The sequence below is a fragment of the Euphorbia lathyris genome, chromosome 1, assembly GCF_963576675.1.
Source record: "Euphorbia lathyris chromosome 1, ddEupLath1.1, whole genome shotgun sequence".
NCBI lineage: Eukaryota > Viridiplantae > Streptophyta > Magnoliopsida > Malpighiales > Euphorbiaceae > Euphorbia > Euphorbia lathyris.
In genome coordinates this window covers 103,275,016-103,293,712 of record NC_088910.1, presented here as the reverse complement: position 1 = coordinate 103,293,712, position 18,697 = coordinate 103,275,016, and the positions used below count along the sequence as shown (strand labels likewise).

Sequence of the window (18,697 nt, the reverse complement as noted above, 5' to 3'; positions counted from 1 at the left end):
TAACATTGACTGATTCCGCTGGTTTAAAGGTAAGTCGTATATTCTTACCCACATAGGACAGTGATTGAGGGGTATCTCAGATGGTTTTTCATGGCCATGTACTCCAGCCAATATGATCATGTTACGTTCGAAAATCCACGGGCCGTAACGGAGAATTCTGTCTCTATCTCGCCTTGACTTAAACTCACAAACAAATCGTCCATCCTCACCCTCCTCTATCAGAAAGCGGTTCATTCACCATTGGCCCCTGAGGGCTGACGACAATATACGGATGTTCTGAGGTTTTTGAGTAAGAATTCGACCTGTTACACACCAGCGTTCCTGTTGATCCGTTTCCTGAACATTCTCCACAATCTCATCTTCGCCTTCATTCAAGGTCACCTTGCTGAGGAGTTCATCGATATTTGCATCCATGAAGTTGAAATTTAATTAGTTCTTATGAAAAGGTCTGGGGAAAATCACAGACTCGATCGGAATCGGCTGCAAATCGGCCAATATTGGCGGCGGCACTAACTTCCTTTCAGAGAGGAAGTAGCGTAGGAGGACCACTAGGGCTTTTTTTTAAAGCCAATTTTTTATATAAACGAAAAAAACCAAAACAAATATATATATATAAAATATTTGTAGTGTGTGAACAGAAAGTCTCAAATTATTTCTAATAAACGGGTTTCAAAAAAATAGGATTAATGACTCATAGAAGGCAAAAAGAATTCAATACATCAATCAATGAATAAGGTAATCTATAAACAAGAACTCTGATCAGTCAGCGCATGAGCGATATTATTAGCTTGCCTTTTAACAAAAAGACTTTAAAGAAGTCATTTGAAAGTAAAATGAACTGACATTGACGAATAAGATCCCCGAACACATTCACATCACAAATGGACGATTGAGTAGCACTAATAACAATTTTGGCATCAAAGACTGCAACCATTTTAAGGCTTCTAACACAATAAAAGCTTCACACTCAGACAGGGGCGGAACTAGGGGTATTGAGGTATGCTCGAACTCTGGCAGGCCTCAGGAGAATTGAGAAAAAAAAATTAGTAATGGTGTCTGATAATATTTTGGAGAGAATTATATTGACTCTATGTAGTATTATTTCAATTTTTTAATTTTATTTTTCAATAATTATAAAAACATGTTACCATTATTAATTAATTTAAATGGACTCTTTATTTTTATTTAGATAACACTTTTGAATTCATTTTTAATATGTCTTTACCATTAAAAAAAGTAAACATATTTAATATTCATTTTTATTATGTATTTACCATTAAAAAAAGTAAACATGTTTAATTTTCTATTAGTTCAATGTTAGTTTCAAAAAAATGATAATATTTTTACAGTTTTAACGCGTTGGAGGCTAAAAAAATTTTGCACAGCCCTAACCGGCTAGACTTTGAAAATTTAACGTCAAACCGCACGGTTAAAATTAGCACCCCAAAATCTTAATTCCTGGTTCCGCCACTGCACTCAGGGATAGAAGGAATACCAGTAAAATAATTGGTTCTAGCAGGCACAAATTTCCCAACATCATCACGAATAACCGCAATAATACCAAATTGTCCCGTGTCATGAAAAAGAGCCGCGTCAATATTGCATTTGAATAGAGACGGGTCTAGGGGGTCAAAGGGGGCATTTGCCAAGAGCAATTTTACCCCTAACGTTGATAAATTGGGTCAATTTGAGAAATAATTCATCAAATTGTCTTCTCGGTCATGAATCTTATCATTTACACTTCACACATGCGTTATTTTATCAGTAACAAATCACAAATATATGTTGGGATGTGAAAAAAAAATATTAAAAATATACTGTCTTTTGTACGAATTAGACAAAAAAAATTCAAAAAATTCACCGAATTTTTAAATATTAATCTCCAATTTTATTATTAAATTATAAAAAACATTATATCCTATTTTTAGAACAAATTGATATGCAATTGGTGAAAAATAAAGAAAAAAATAACTGTATTTTATAATGGTGTCTGAAATTGATCCAATTTGACAACGTTAGGAGTAAAATTGTTCATGGCTACAAATGTTAAGGGTAAAATTGCACCATTTTAGAAGTTAGGGGTAAAATTGCTCCTGACCTAAAACGTTAGGGGTATTTTTGCACCTTAACTCTAAAAAGAAGCAGTATAGGTAGAAGCAGCAGATCGTTTTCAAGCTATGACAGATCGTACACCTTGTAATCGCCGATCTATTTAGCATTAGACTTTTTTTTAACGCATTTTGTATCGAATAGCAATTATGTACTAAAGTATATATTTTTTTCGATTAATGCTATTTTATCTAAAAAAGTTTTAGATAGAATTTTACCCCTCCTCAAATCCTGGATCTGCCACTGCATTTGAACTTACCAGGCGGTGGAACAAATTCTGGGATTTAAGAAATTTTAGGAGAAGACTGACCAGTTGAAAGATGGAGCAAATTCTGGGATTTAAGAAATCTAGCATTCTTCCAATCTGATAAAGTTTCATTTGCAAAACAAACAATACGCTCGGCCGAGAAAGATTCGTGTCTCCATAAAGTTCCATTCCGCTGTGGCCAAACAGACCAAAGTAACATCAAAACAAATTAACAAAACACAATTTTAATCATATAATTTATCGAACAATCCTCCATGTGAATAAAATTGAGAGCTACAAAATTCGATGTGGTGATAATTTTTACGTCGATATCTGCATAGGATACCTAAGTAATAATCTTGAACCTTCCTTTATAAAAATATATTTATTTTACTGGCTAACACAGACATGACGTCCTTGAACAAGGGGTTGAGCCAGCCCAGGGCTCGGGGGGCTTCGGCCCCCCAGCTCCACCCTTGAGTACCGGTCGTTTTGCCCCTTATAGCCTCCTAATATTAGTGTATATAGATTTTATGTAGTATTATTTTAATGTTTAAAAGTAGATGAGATGTTTAACTCCCACCAACCTTATTTTATTTTAGAAAGTTTTTATTTATTTTAATTTTTTTTACAATAATTATAAAACTATGTTACCATTATTAATTAATTTAAATGGACTCTTTATTTTAACAACACTTTTAAACTCATTTTTATTATGTCTTTTACATTAAAAAAATCAATTTCTTATTTTTGAGATTCAAATAAATTAATTCCTAAATTAAATTTTAATTTATGAAAAATATAAAGATTTTAAAACTAAAAATAAAAACGGTAAAAATGTTATAATTTTTTTTGAAACTAGCATTTAAGTAATAGAAAATTAAATATGTTTACTCTTTTTCACATTAGACACTTTTAATGTTTTAGCGAACCGCACCACCCTATCTCAACCAGCTCACTACTCACTAAAGTCTATGTGAGAAACTAAGCTATTTTCACTCCTATGGGATTCAAACCCATTGCGTAGGCAGCTTTCGAATAGGCCTTTATTACACCGAATAAGGATGCGAAAGAAAATAGTTATTTTGTGGACAAAAGTATTGAGTTGGAGACCATCTTAACTAATAGAACTCCCTGTTCTGTTACACGAACCTTTCTTTCTCTTATGAGAGTTTTGTTAGATGGAAAATGAAAACGATTAACCTCATACTAGGTTTGTGAATTAGTGTACGTAATGCAATCAATGCTCTAGTTCCTAGGGTTGCACCTAGGTAAAGGGCAAGAAAGTAGAGTATGCTTTTCTTCCGCCTCTAGCTCTAGGTTTACTTCGATCACATCATCCTGAACTTCTGATCATATGTCGTAGAGTAGAGCTTTATCGGTGGGTCTAAGTCCGCAACGAGGGCCGGTAAGAAACTTTTAGATTCAATATCTCTCGAATCCAGGCTTGCTTGTCCACAAGTTTGTTCATACCCTAATATGATATTTCCTTGCTATTGCAATGATAGGTCCAACTTCCATGGCTAGCACTACTACTTTACCTAAAGGCCCTAGTATGAAGCTTAAGGAGGAAGACTTTATATAGAATATCCTTTCGTCTATGATAGGGTGGTTCCAGTAGCCGGAGGCTTAATCCATCCAGGTCCATCCCTCGTCTCCACCCCTGGAGGCGGTAATAGTGATTTTATAAACATAAAACGTACTACTTTAATGACTTTGGAGTCTCAAAAATGATTTTAGTGACTGACAATATAAATAGATTCTACTTTAGTCATCATCATACGATGCTGATAGATTTTACTATATGTTTTGAACACCACATTAATAGTGTGACGTTACAAATTAACAAATAAAAAAGAATATTATCTCATTAATTAATTATATATCTTTTAATTATTTATTTATATAAAACTTTATACTCGAAATTAAAAAAAAAACCTAAATTAAAAAAAATCATAAATTATAAATTTTATTCTTTAAAATATATTATATGGTATTAAATTATTAATACACATATATAGTATTGTTTCGTGTAACACCAAATTCATCCCTCGTTCTTCACCAAAGCAATATAACATCCCCGTTCTTTACCAGTCGACTTGCTCCATTTTTCTGTTGGTTGAGTTTTCTTCTCTTTCGGATTGCTGCTATCTATTTGAGGAGGACGAAGGAAGATTGTCTTCCTTCTTCCTCCTCCCACAATTCTGTTTTCTTAGTTTTTCTACTTTATTCGCTAAGTTTAATTTTAGTTGGATTTCATATATTTGATCAGATCATTTAATCTGTTTGAACTGCATCAGTTGTTTATTATATTTTCATTTGTAACATTTTCTTATCCGTAGATCAATATATATGTGATTGCAAAAAAAATGACTCAAATCCGGATATTCGAAAGAGTTTAAATTATGAAGGTTGAATTACATGTGCTTCTTTGCAAATTTAGAGTTTCGAAAAGTATATATTTCATTTGTTGTTTGTTTAATTATACCGTTAATGACTTATTTTGCTTTTTATAATTAATACACATCATGTCTTAAAGGTCCTTGGTTAATCTGGCATGTGCGCAACAAAGCCATTTTTATAACGATCTCCCTTCAATCCAAAGAACAATTATTAGGCTCCAGAGCTATATGAGAGAGGCTCGCCGTTTACTCAAAGGCCCCTCAAATCTTCTCGGCAGATTTCGACCACCTCCTGCTCCAGCATGGAAGTCATTATCACTCATATCTATAGGGAGGGAAATAAGGCGGCCGACTCTCTGGCATGCTTCGGCGTCTCGGCTCAAGCTCTAATCTGGTGGCACCCGGCCCCTGACTTTTGTCAATCTTTTACTTTCAATGATATCTGTAATATTCCTAATTTATGTTTCCTTTGACTCTTTGTACTATTTTCTTTTATTTATATAAAGGATTGGCCATTTCAGTTTCCAAGGGTGCCAATATAATTGGGATGTCTAATACTGTTTTTGGTCTCGTCCCAACTTTCATTGAAAAAAAAAATCATGTATTAAAGGTATCATGTACTTATTATATAATGTTTTCTTATAATGAAATCACATGTATTTGTGTGGTGAAGCTCTTAGCCTAGTAGTTGAGAGCTTACCTATACCTTGGGAGATCATGGGTTCGAATCACATCCGGATCTGGTAGGAATTTTTCTTTCTTCTTTAATGTAAACGCATTGCGCAATTTAAATAAAAAATGAAATCACATATATTTTCATTAAAAAAACAAAATAATTTAGTATTTAGTGTTTTTATTTTTTTCTTATTTTGTCAATTTTCCTTTAAAGTCTAGATTTTAACTCGAGAACTTCACAACTTCAATCCAACATGACTTTGACTTTCCTCTGTTTTTCCATGAAAGAAATATATTCTTTTATAATGGGGCAAGACAATGTACCGGTACTAAATTAACAAAAAGAAATATGTATGTAGGGTATACTACTGAGTATCCGATTTCTTAAATTTTTTTGCTTTAATATACCGGTACCCTATCCACTCCTTCATATTATTCAATTCATCTTTTTCTAGTTATTTTATTACTTTTTCTTAAAAAAAAAAAAAAAAATATATAATTTTTTATAATGACCTATTAGTCTGACACAAGTGTCAAGCTTAAACTAATAGTTAAAGGTTCACTTCATATTAAAATAGTTGTCACACAGACCCATATTACCATGTCCTGCAAGTAACTCAACAAATGAAACTGTCAGGAATTGAACCCTGGATCACTTGGTCACGCTGCCCTGTTTGGTAAAAAGAGTTTTGAGATAAAAAGAGCGGTTTTGACCAACTTTAGAGGTATGACGACTGAAACCGCCAATTAAAGTGTTTGGTGGAGAGAGGTTTGGGAGAGAGTTTTGGGATGAAAACGCTAATTTAAAAAAAGCTCTTAAAAGGAGCTTTTTCAATTAGCGTTTTGCAATATTAAAATTAATGGACTTTTTTAACCCTAATAAATAGACTCCCTCTTTTCCTGCGCTAAAATTAATGCCCTTATTCGTCTTTTTGCACAAACCGTTATTATCAATCAGCTAATTTTTACCAAACAGGTCTACACAAACAGCTAGTCAAATCAGCTAATGTAATCAGGTAACAGCTAACAGCTAATGTAATCAGCTAACAGCTAACAGCTAATTCCCAAACAGGACCTTAACTAAAAGATCAAACTAATAGTTAAAGATACACTTCATATTAATAGCTGACAATAAGTTATTAACTCTTTAAATTAACTCAAAGTGATAAATATTTAATTAATCCAAATGTCTACATGTTCTGCCACATAACTTACGAGGCCAGGATGTTTTAAGGAATTTCAAAAAGTAGAAGGACACGTGATGAATCTAACTTTTTTTTTTCTTCTTTAAATGCATGCCTCTTACCACCCACATAACGTAAGTTGTTCAATCTTCACAACTCACATAACACAAAAAAAGAAGAAGAAATAGGAAATATGGCAATGCCAAATGTAATCCCAAAATCCCAAATAGAGGCTATTCTATCTGTGCCACCTTACACAGTCACTGATCCCAGACAGGTTTCCAAAGTTTCATCCAAACACCCTATTGCCTCTTCCATTTTCAAGTCTTCTCTTAACATTATCTTCTACTGTGATAAGCCAACTGACGATGAAGAGGGTCCCGGCTGGGTTGCTGCTGGCTGGATCATGGAGTCACTAAGCATAGCTTTCAAAGATCACCCTTTGCTTAGTGGCCGTCTAAGAAGATGTGAAGATGGACATGGTGATCTTGAGATTGTCTCTAATGACAGTGGTGCCAGGCTTTTTGAGGCTACCATTCCTATTTCTTTGCTAGATTTCCTTGCTTTGGAGGATGTTGAAATGGCTGAATCTCAGCTTGTTTACTGGAAGGACATTGATGAACTAACCCCTCAGTTTTCTCCCTTATTTTACGTTCAGGTTAGTCTAATTTCCTGTCTGTTTGGTTTTCCTTTACGTAGTTTTTCTTATTTTAGTATTACTCGGCAGGTGACTAACTTCCAATGTGGTGGATACTCAATTGGGATAAGTTGTAGCATTCTGTTTGCTGATGTTTTAATAACTGATAATTTCCTCCAAAAATGGGCAAAGATTCATAGTGATATTCTCCCCAAAGATAAAGAACCAAAACTGCCTATCTTCTACCTCCCAAATTTAAAAGCACCAAGGGCAAATCTCAATGGCCTTTTTCCCTCTACAACTAGGGAGAGAGACAGCCAAGCTGTCATCTACAAAATCAACACTACGACTGAAATGGAAGATGTTGCATTGATTTGTCTCGAGGAGGCTGAGAAGAAGCTCGGAAAAGGTAAAACTTCGTCGGAATTTGTTCTTCTGGTGAAAGAATCTCCGAAGGTAATCAATGTTCAGAATTGGAAGAAAAGTGAGGTTGGAAAATCCCATTTGGAGAATGATGAAGTGGAATTGAATTCTGTAGATTTGAAGGAGTATATGGGGATGAATGAGGTATCTTTTACAGAAGGGAGTAAACCAACTACGGTGTCGTATTGGATTGATTCAGGTGATGGTGGTGTTCATGCCATTGCAGTTCCATCTTATGATAAGATGGGTGATTCTGCAGAACTTAGTATTATTGTCATTATCCCTTTTCAAAATCAGATCATTAATTAATTGTGTGATTACTATTAATTATATGTTAATCTGAAAAGTGTGTTATATTATATTTTATGTATGTTTAAGAAAAAATAAATGGAAATATGAATCTGGTAGGCAGATGAATGTTTCTTGGTGTATTGTATGTTCAATAAAGTTGGAGTTTATGTATGTTAATTAGAATGTTTTCTTAAATGTTCTTTATGAATGTAATTTCAATTAATTAGCGAAATTAGTTTTTTCGTATGCTACTTTATGTAGGTTGATATTTAATTTTGTAAGTGGTTAGTGAAATTTTAATTGGGATAGTGATTGATGTGTGACAATTTCTAATATATAAAACATCTCATTAACTAAAGGATGGTACTATTTTATGGAACATGACTAATGTTAAAAAAATTATATATGTGTAAAGTGCAATTAATTGATTGATCATATTATAGAATTTCTATTTGTTGGGTATTAACATGATACATCCTGTCATTGATAATACTAAGCATTGATTGATACTAGGTTTTGTCACATCAATGATAGATACATCCTTGTTTGTTTGAAAGAAAGGTAATTTGGTTTATAATAATAAAAACAATTTGTAAGAAATATATCTCTGTAAATAATTTGAATCGGGTGGATAAATATGGATCCGAGTTTGTCTAATTAGGTAATTTAGATAAATGGAAATCATATCTAATTAAGACTTATAATCATTATTAGTGACCGTTTGTTTCCATTGTTCGGAGCTGTTTTTTGCCTTTCAAATCTAAATAGGACACAAAAGGCGTTTGGTAAAGATTCGAAATAGCTGCTTTCTAGACAAAAAATCAACTAATATCTGCTGCATATCCGTAACAGCAAACAGCTAATAGGAGCAGCTAAAACAAACGAGCCTTTAATTAAAGATTTACTAGTCTGCTTAAAAAAAAATACTAGTCTAGAGTTGAATTAGGCTCTGTTCTTTTTTATTGAAATTAAATTAAATTAAATTAACTGAACTGAACTTAATTGAATTGCACAAAATAATTATAATTATAATAATAAATTATATATATAATGATATATTTTATATATAAATAATTATAATTATAATAAATTATGATAAATTATATATATATATATATATATATATAAAGATAAATGATATATTATATAAAAAAAATATATATTATATATATAATAAATTGTAAATTATATATAAGTAATGATAATTATAATAAATAATGATGAATTTATATATAAATAATATTAAATTATAAATTATATATATTATAATAAATTATAGGGAAAAGTACAAAAATAAATCTTGTGGTTTGACCCATTTTCGAACTGCACCCTTGTGGTTTAAAAATTTGCAAAGTGGTACCATGTACTTCAGTCCGTTAGCAAACACATACCAAATTGACTAACGGTGTTAAAAGTCAAAGGGAAAATAGTTAATTTGGTCCTTATATTTATTTATTTTTATAAATTGACCCCTTTATTATCTAATTATCACAAACAAACCCCAAAATAAAAAATAAAAATCAAATATACCATATTCTCCATCTCTATTTAATTTCTTATTTTTTTCCTTCTTTCTCTCTCCTCTCTCTCTTAATTTCTCTCTCTAAAATATTTATTTGGTAGCAAGTAAAAATTGATGTTTTCTGATTAGCAAGTAATATAATATACAAGCATAAATTTGCGGTAATACAGGGCGATTACTCGTACAATTTTTTCTTTTGGTAAACAAAGAAGGTGTTAAGCCTAGAGAAAAATAGAAAAACTACGACCGAACCAAACAACTTGAGACAGCTCCTCTACAATCAGATGCAAGAATCTCCTGGAGGCCTGCAGGAGGCACACCAAACTCATGGTGACCCAAAGGATACGATCCTGCGAAATTCGCCAACTAGTCAGCTGATTTGTTATTTCCCGATACGTGTGCACAAAGATGACTCTCCATTGCCTATCCCTGATCGTTTTGCACATACTGATAAGCCAAGCGAAGGGATGGCGATCTCTCGTATCACCCGTCATAAATTGAATGGTAACTCTTGAATCCAGTTCCACTATCAAATTTCTGATTCCTTTGTCCCAGGCTAGTTGAAGACCCAGAAAGAGACCCCAAAGCTCCGCTGCAGAAGAGGTGCAGAGTCCGATGTTTGCTCCAAAACCACCACACCAAGCCCCAAGGTTATTTCTCAACAATCCTCCTGCAGAGGCTATACCTGGATTCCCTTTACAAGCTCCGTCAGTATTTAATTTAACCCAACCCGGATCCGGAGGGTGCCACGCAATCCAAATCAAGCGTTGACCAATCAACGGGCAACCATTCAGAGTTTTTTGGGCCCGGGTATATTCCTCACAAAGAATGCTCAGTTTATCTAAAGAATACGCATCAGGAGGAGAAGAATTGAATACTTTATCATTCCTCCACTTCCAAATCCACCAGACACCAAAAACAAAAAACGTTTGCCACTGAATATTTCTGAATGCTCCTTTCTGGACTAAGTTCGCCTGAATCCATCTGTTAAGAGGTAAACTGAAAAAAGCCGGCTGATCTCGTAAAGGGACTGAATTAATCCAAACTGACCTCGCAGCTCGATAATCCCGAAGAAGATGCAGAAGCGTTTCTAGCTCCTGACACAGCGGACAGCCTATGTCAATGGAGATGTGTCGCCGAACTCGATTGGCATTGCAAAGAACTGCATTGTGCATGATTATCCAGATGAAACACTGAATTTTCTTCGGCGCTTTCAAATTCCAGATGTTAGCCTAGGTATGATTCTGGTTCTGTAGATCAGTTCCTATCATGCAGTAGGCGGATCAGACCGTGAATTCACCAGAGGAGCTATCAGGCCAGAACCAACAGTCGTTCATTGGACTATCGGGGCAAGCGGCTAGAGACGCCATCTGCAGGATAGAAGACGGATTCAGAGAGTTTGTTATCATCTCCCAATTCCAATTCCGCCTCCTATTATCCCAGAAATGTGAAACTGGATGGTTAAGCATATCAGAAGCAGGAATATGCAGAGAAACATTAATCAAAGGCTCGGAGCCACACCATCTGTCCATCCAAACATTAATCAACTACCTGCAACCAGGCTTCGCCAAGTGTAGGAGTGGTTTGGACTTACCTTGAAGATATCAAATCCCTCTCTCTGGCTGCAATATTTTGCTCGAAGAACCCGGGTCCAAAGAGTGTCCTGATCAGTGAGGAGCTGCCAACCAAGTTTTGCTATCATCGCTAGATTGAATCTACGCATGGTTCTGATCCCTAGACCTCCGTATTTCTTGTCAGAGAAAACCGTAGCCTAGTTCACCAGATGCATCCGTTTACGATCCCCATGAGAACCCCAAAGAAAACCACGATTGCAAGAATCAATTTTATTGCAAATAGATTTTGGGAGCATAGTTGTTTGCATTGTATAGCTCGGGATTGCTGAAGTGACTGATTTGATGAGGGTTAAGCGTCCTGCAAAGTTGAGGCACTTTCCCTTCCACCCTGAAAGTTTACTGTGAATCCGCTCCATTACATGATTGTCGGTTTCCTTTGTAACCCTTTGGTGAAGTAAAGGCATTCCCAAATAAAGCCCAAGGTCAGAAGTGCTAGTGAACCCCAGTATATCACAGACCCCATGTCTCGCAGAGTCGGGTGTGTTAGCAGAGAAGAAGACTTTAGATTTATTAACACTAACTTTTTATCCCGACGCATCACAAAAATTGTGGAGAATGCTTCTAATGGTGAGAGCCTGAGAAGTGTTAGCTTCTGAAAGCAAAATGATGTCGTCTGTAAAAAAGATATGCGAAAGTGCAGGACCTCCTCGGGACAGATGGACCGGGGACCAGAGACCATCATGAATGGCATCCAGGATGAGGTGGTTGAGCCTTTCAAGACAAAGCACAAAAAGGTAAGGGGACAAGGGATCACCCTGTCTGAGTCCGCGGGTAGGGGAGAATTGAGGCAATTGATCCCCATTCTAGAGGACCCGCATAGTCACACTAGTCACCCAATTCATGATTAACTCAACCATGGGAGATTCCAGGCCAACTGCAATAAGGGTCTCTTTTAAGAACTCCCAAGAGATTTTATCATAAGCTTTCTCTAAGTCAAGCTTTAAAACCATCAGCCCTTTACGCCCTTGTTTTTTCTTGAAGGAATGAATTACCTCTTGGAGAAGAATCACATTGTTAGAAATCTGTCTGCCTGGAACAAAGCTGCTTTGCATGGGGCTTACAATCTTCTGCAGATAAGGCTTAAGCCTGTTGACAATGCACTTGGTCACAACTTTGTATAAGACATTATATAAACTGATTGGTCTGAACTGGGAAGCAAATTCTGGATTCGGCACTTTGGGGATAACCGTAAGCAGGGTCTCATTCCATTCATGTGGAATTTTACCATTCTGAAGGGCGTCAGACACTGAATTGCAAATGAAATTCCCAAGTTGTGGCCAAAGCTTCTGAAAAAAACCTGCTTGGAAGCCGTCAGGACCTGGGGCTTTGTACGGGCTCATGCTAAAAAGGGCTCTTCGGATATCATCACGGGTGAACGGATGAGAGATAACAACAATCGCATCCCTCGGGAGAGGTGGGAAGGAATGTGAATTATGGAGGGGATGTCTCCCTTCCAAATCATCTGAGTAGAGCTTCACGAAGAACTATGATATCATTTCTGCCAGAATAATTGGGTTCCAGATCCAGACTCCCTCAGCATTCTTTAGGCCTTCGATTTTATTTCTGCGTCGTCTGATTAGCGTAGAGGTATGAAAGAAAGTGGTGTTCCTGTCCCCGAAGCACAGCCACTGGACACGTGATTTTTGAAACCAATGAATCTCCTCCTGTAATAAGACATGATCTAACTCAGCCTGTAATTTAGCTTCAAGTTTGATTAGCCCATTGTGAGTCTGAGTACCCATACACCTCTGGACACCACGAAGACGACGCAGAAGCTAATCTTTCTTAAATCTGATATTTCAGAAGGTTCGTTCGTTCCATCTACGCAGAATCGGAGTAAGGCTTTGTAAGTTATGTTCCATATTAGCCGTTTCATCCCAACTTGATTGTAGAAGAGGGAGAAAAGAGTCATGGTTCAACTAAGCAGCTTCAAAATGGAACGGTCGACTCCCTGGGCTCGTAGAAGGTTTGTTTAACCGAAGAGATAGGGGCATGATCGGACCCATTCCTTTGAAGGTGACGAATACCTGCTTCTGGGAAGAGATGGTGGAACTGATCATCGCAGAGAGCTCTATCAAGACGACAAGCAGTGCGGGTTCTGATAGAAGTTCCCCTAAACCAGGTGAAGCAAGGTCCCGAGAAGCCCATATCAATCAAACACATGTTGTTGATCCAGTTGGAGAAGAGAGTGCAACGGTTACTAATGCTAGTCGAACCACCTTGTTTCTCGCTTAAGCATTTAATACAATTGAAATCTCCAAGAATGACCCAAGGTTCAGCAACCTGATCCTTTAGCTCAATCATATCTGCCATAAACTGTCTTTTGAAAGCAAGTTGTGGTCGAACATACACAAATGAAGCAAGAAAGGAGGTGTCATGCAACATACCTCCAATGCAGGTAAGTCTAGTATAGAGGAACTATCTATTTCTGCTCAGCACTTCTACCCAGTACTTGTCTGAATGCCAGAATAGCTAGATACCTCCACTAAAGCCCTCAGTATCAATAACTTCAACATTAGAGAACATAAATTTTCTGCGCAAATCCTCGGCCTTGTGAGAGGGAAGGCGAGGTTCAAGCAGAGCAAGCATATCAGGTTTCTGGTCAATCAACAAGTGACGAAGAGCTCGGTGGAACTTATTAGCACCGGCTCCAAAGCAATTCCATGAAATAATCATTAAAAACACAAAGAAGGGGGTGTAACACGGCAATACACAGATTATTGCTGCTCTTGGGCAGCCATTTGCTCTCCCGACATCACTGTCACATTTAAATCTCTTGCTGCAAGGGGGCTCAGGGTTGCTGTGCCAGCTCGACTGTGTTTATATCTGCCTCTATTATCCTTGAGCGGGAGTGAGTTTTCTTTGTTGCTTTGAGCTTGAAGCAGATCCGTTGAGGGATCCTCAATGTCGGTGCCGAGCTCGCCAAAGGTGTTATGGGAAAGAGGGTCCCGGAATCCAGGAGGTCGACGGGGTTTGGGCTTGGTTGTTGCTAAGTTGCCCAAGCCAGAGGCACCAAACTTGAATTTATTATGGACCAAATTAGTCATCAGGGTGATGCTATTGCTATTGAGATCTTTTCTGGGGTTCGAGCTTGAGGGAGTCTGAGGAGGCCCTTGAGGACTTACAGATGATGCTGGAGGAGTGGTAGATGGAGGGGTGGCTGGTTTAGATGTGCGAGGGGTGTACCGGCGACGCGGGACTATCATCCAAGGATCATAGTTTTCAGGGTCAGGTCCAGTTGGATGTTCTTCAGGGTCATTGGTGGGGCTATTGCTAGGGGAGCAGTTGGGTAAAGGCTCCTTAGGTTCAGCAGAATCCTTACGAGAGTCGTTAGGATGAGTGTTCCTTCGAGGAGCAGTTAGTTCATTGGTTTGCAGGAGACTAGGATAGGGGCATGCTTCTTTTGTATGACCATATCTTCCACATTTGTTACAGGCTAGATATAATCCTTCATATTCAATATGATAATCAGTTCCGTTAAGCCTGTACTGAGCAACCAGAGGCTTCGATAGATCGATCTCTACACAGACCCGTGCAAACTTACGTCGTTCCTTGCCTGCAGTATTTTTATCAGCCCTTACTGCTTTCCCAAAGGAATTCCTAATGAGCATGAGGCAGTCCTCATCATAAAACTGGAGCGGTAGTTCCGAAAATCTAGCCCATACCATAGTAGATACAACTGTTGCTGCAGAAGGGACAAAGTTAGGAGACCAAGTACGAACATTGAGATAATGTCCTTGCACCATCCACGGTCCATCACGAATCACATGCTCTCTGTCCTCCATACTATCAAACCTGACTATGTGAAACCCATGTCCAACATCCATCATGTTAAATCCGCCTTTTGGCTTCCAAATCTCTGATACTCTGTTTCTGAGGGCAATAAAACCCACTGATTTTCCCAAAATTTTGATAATAATTGCATCTGCCCAGGCTTGAGACCATTCATCAACTAATTTAGGCGCAACAGTAATGCTGGGGAAAAGAGGGTTACCGTCAATGTATTCAATGGTACCTAAGCCGGATTCCCGAAGGTCGTTGACAGGACGGCGAGGCTCTTGCAACAGTTCATCGGTGACAGTCTCTTTGTAAGAACGAAAGGGGGGCGGAGAGGAGATGGGGGTGGAACCTGCAGGGGAGGCGGCTTTGCTATCTGGTGGAAATGGTGGGATAGGAGGCTGGGAAGGAGACGAGGTCGGCGGCACCGTTGGGGATCGCATCGCAACACTTTGGATTGTATACAATGATTACTCGTACAATACAATACAATAGAATACAACAAAACAAGTATCATACATTTGCTGTTGTTTCCTTGATTTCTTTCAGGGTGATTTTCTGCACCAAAACAACATCATATGTGCTTAATTTACATTTGATAACATGAATTTATCGCACCCGAACCCAAAATAAGAAATTTAGAACTTACCTGTTCGTTGCCAGCAAAATCATTCTCTGGAGTAAGGAAGAGCATGCAGTGGCACTCCTTCCTGCAAAGAGCATTCTTACAGCTTAAAATACAGGCGACTAAATCTTTAACTGGTAAAATTTATGGACTCAGAGTGTTGACTTAAGACAATCTTTCTCATACAGATTAAAGCCCAAGAATACTTGCTCTGTACAAGCTGGGTTGGATGGAAATAAGGTCGTTCATGCTTGTAAAAAAATTCAGGAAGGTACCCAATCCCATATACGACTATTAGCAGTGTAGCAGTAAACATTACCTCAAAATCATTATCCATGTTCATCATTCATCCAGTCAGCAGTATCTATAACTGCATTCATCATTAGCAAAGAATTTCCGATGAGCGGAGATGTTAGGGGTTGAGAGATGGAGGGGAATAATCTTCGGAGGTCTGTCACTAGTGAAATCGAGAGCTGATGAGACGACGACGCAATTGATTAAGAGAATTAAAGAACAGTGAAGGAAGAGAGACTGTGGCCGAGCCATGGCAGAGACGACGATCAACGAATGGAGGAAGGGAGGGAGGGGAGAGAACATAATTAAGTAAACAGTGTTCTCCTTAAAGAGTTTGGTAGCTTTATTTTAGAGAGAGAAATTAAGAGAGAGAGGAGAGAGAAAGAAGGAAAAAAATAAGAAATTAAAGAGAGATGGAGAAGATTGTATATTTGATTTTTATTTTTTTATTTTGGGATTTATTTGTGATAATTAGATAATAAGGGGGTCAATTTATAAAAATAAATAAATATAAGGACCAAATTAACTCTTTTCCCTTTGACTTTTAACATCGTTAGTCAAATTGGTATGTGTTTCCTAACGAAATAAAGTACATGGTACCACTTTGCAAACTTTTAAACCACAAGGGTGCAGTTCGAAAATGGGCCAAACCACAAAGTTTATTTTTGTACTTTTTCCTAAATTATATATAAATAATTATAATTATAATAAATAATGATGAATTATATATAAATAATACTAAATTATAAATTATATGTAAATTATAATAAATAATAATACATTATATATAAATAATTATAATTATAATAAATAATGATAAATTATACATAAATAATACTAGCCGAATTTGCCGGCAGAGGTGGAAGAAGGTATCAAGCGAGTTTGTAGAAGTTCTGAAATGGAGGATTTTTGTATTTGGGAGCCTGCGACTGGTGGGATTTTGACGATTAAATTGTTTTATGATTGGTTGCGGCCTCCTAGGTTGAAATTGGATTGGTGTTGTTTTCTTTAGCTCCGATTTATTCCCCCTGCGCATTCATTTATTTGTTGGAGGGCTTTTTTGGGTTATCTTCCTACCCATGAGAATTTGAGGCGGCGGAGTTGCTTGATTGTTTCTAGATGTTCGTTGTGTCTTTCTTATGAGGAGACGGCTGGTCATATTTCGCTAACATGTGTTTTTCTCGCAGGAGGTTTGGCGAGGTATTTCTGCTTTGTTTGGGAGGTATCTACCTTTGGATGTGATTTCCAAACTTTGATTTTGGAGGCTAGTAAACAAGGTTTAGTTCACAAATTGCTGAACTTTGGTCTGCGGCAATTGTTAGCACTATGTGGGCTCTTTGGTTAGCAATGAACAATCAAATTTTTAATGATGAGAAACCGGTAATTTCTTTGGTTCTTCGGCGTATATGGAGCGCAATTCATGAAGCGGCAAATCAGGGTCGTGGTTTACATGGAATTCTTCTGTTGAATTACAAATTCTTAAGGAATTGAAAATTGATAGAAGATTTTCTAAGGGACCTCGTATTATTCATGTTGTTTGGCAGCGTCCTCCGGTCGATTGGACTAAGGTTAATATTGATGCTTCTGTTTTGGGTAGTCCGAGTGCTGCGGGTTGTGGCGGTATTTACCGTTCCTCAAATGGTATGTTCCTTGGTGCTTTTGCATTCCCGTTTGACATTTCTTTTACTTTTTTAGCTGAGTTAAAAGTTGTCATTTATGCGATTCATACGACTTTTGACAAAGGTTGGCATCACCTTTGGTTAGAGAGTGACTCGACTTATGTTGTTCAGTTGTTGCGTAGTAAGTCGACTACTGTTTCTTGGGTGGTTCGCCAGAGTTGGATTGATTGTTTATCGAAATTATGTTCCATGCAATTTTTCGTTTCTCACATTTATCGTGAAGGAAATGCGATTGCTGATTCTCTTGCATCTTTTAGTCGTATGGTTGATAGTTTGCATTGCTGGGATTTAATTCCTGATTTTTGTTGCCCGACTTTTTTGCATGATCTTGTGGGGCGTGGTTCTTATCGCTTCGCTTGACATGGTTTTGTTTTGAACTTTTGTATTTGGTTCTTTGTAACTTTTCTTTTCTTCTTTAATAATATTGGTTCGGGTTTGCTGTGATTTTCAGAGGTGTCAGCATAGCTGGGATGTCTGTTTTTTACACTCTCTCGCTAACCGGCCTTTAATCAAAAAATATATAAATAATACTAAATTATAAATTATAGTAAGTAAATAATACTTTATATATAAATAATTATAATTATAATAAATAATGATGAATTATATATAAATAATACTAAATTATAAATTATATATAAATAATTATAATTATAACAAATAATGATGAATATAAATAATATTAAATTATAAATTATAATAAATAATAATAAATTATATATAAATAGTTATAATTATAATAAATAATGATGAATTGTATATAAATAATATTAATTATAAATTATATATAAATAATAATGATGCTAAATTATATATAAATAATTATAATTATAATAAATAATGATAATTACTGAAATTAAATTAACTGAACTGAATGGTGCTTAACTGAACTGAATTGAAGTTACTTATGCTGAATTTAAGTCAAAAAGAACAGGACTTAGTCCTAACTTAAGACTAAAAATATAGTCTTAGGAAGACATAATTAATACACTACATAACAGTAGAAATCTCTCTCTTTAGATGATGTGGAACAATTACTCTTCCGTCTGAACGACTTTGTCACGTCCGTGTCTAAAGTTCTAGAATTTATATCTTGATATTATTATATATTATAATTATTGGGTATATGATATTAATTTGGTGTTATAGAAAAAGTTTGAGATTAATTCGATGGTTTTGGGTGTAAATTAAAAGTTTA

At 36.3% G+C, this 18,697-nt stretch overlaps 1 protein-coding gene across 1 annotated transcript; it reads left to right on the top strand.

Annotated features, from left to right (window-relative positions):
• Positions 1-6,740: 6,740 nt before the first annotated feature.
• On the top strand, positions 6,741-8,212 carry LOC136209515 (uncharacterized). The gene is made up of 2 exons (XM_066001009.1): positions 6,741-7,275; positions 7,345-8,212. The coding sequence occupies exons 1-2, from the start codon at positions 6,811-6,813 to the stop codon at positions 7,984-7,986; spliced, it is 1,107 nt and encodes a 368-aa protein (XP_065857081.1). The 5' UTR covers positions 6,741-6,810; the 3' UTR covers positions 7,987-8,212.
• Positions 8,213-18,697: the final 10,485 nt, after the last annotated feature.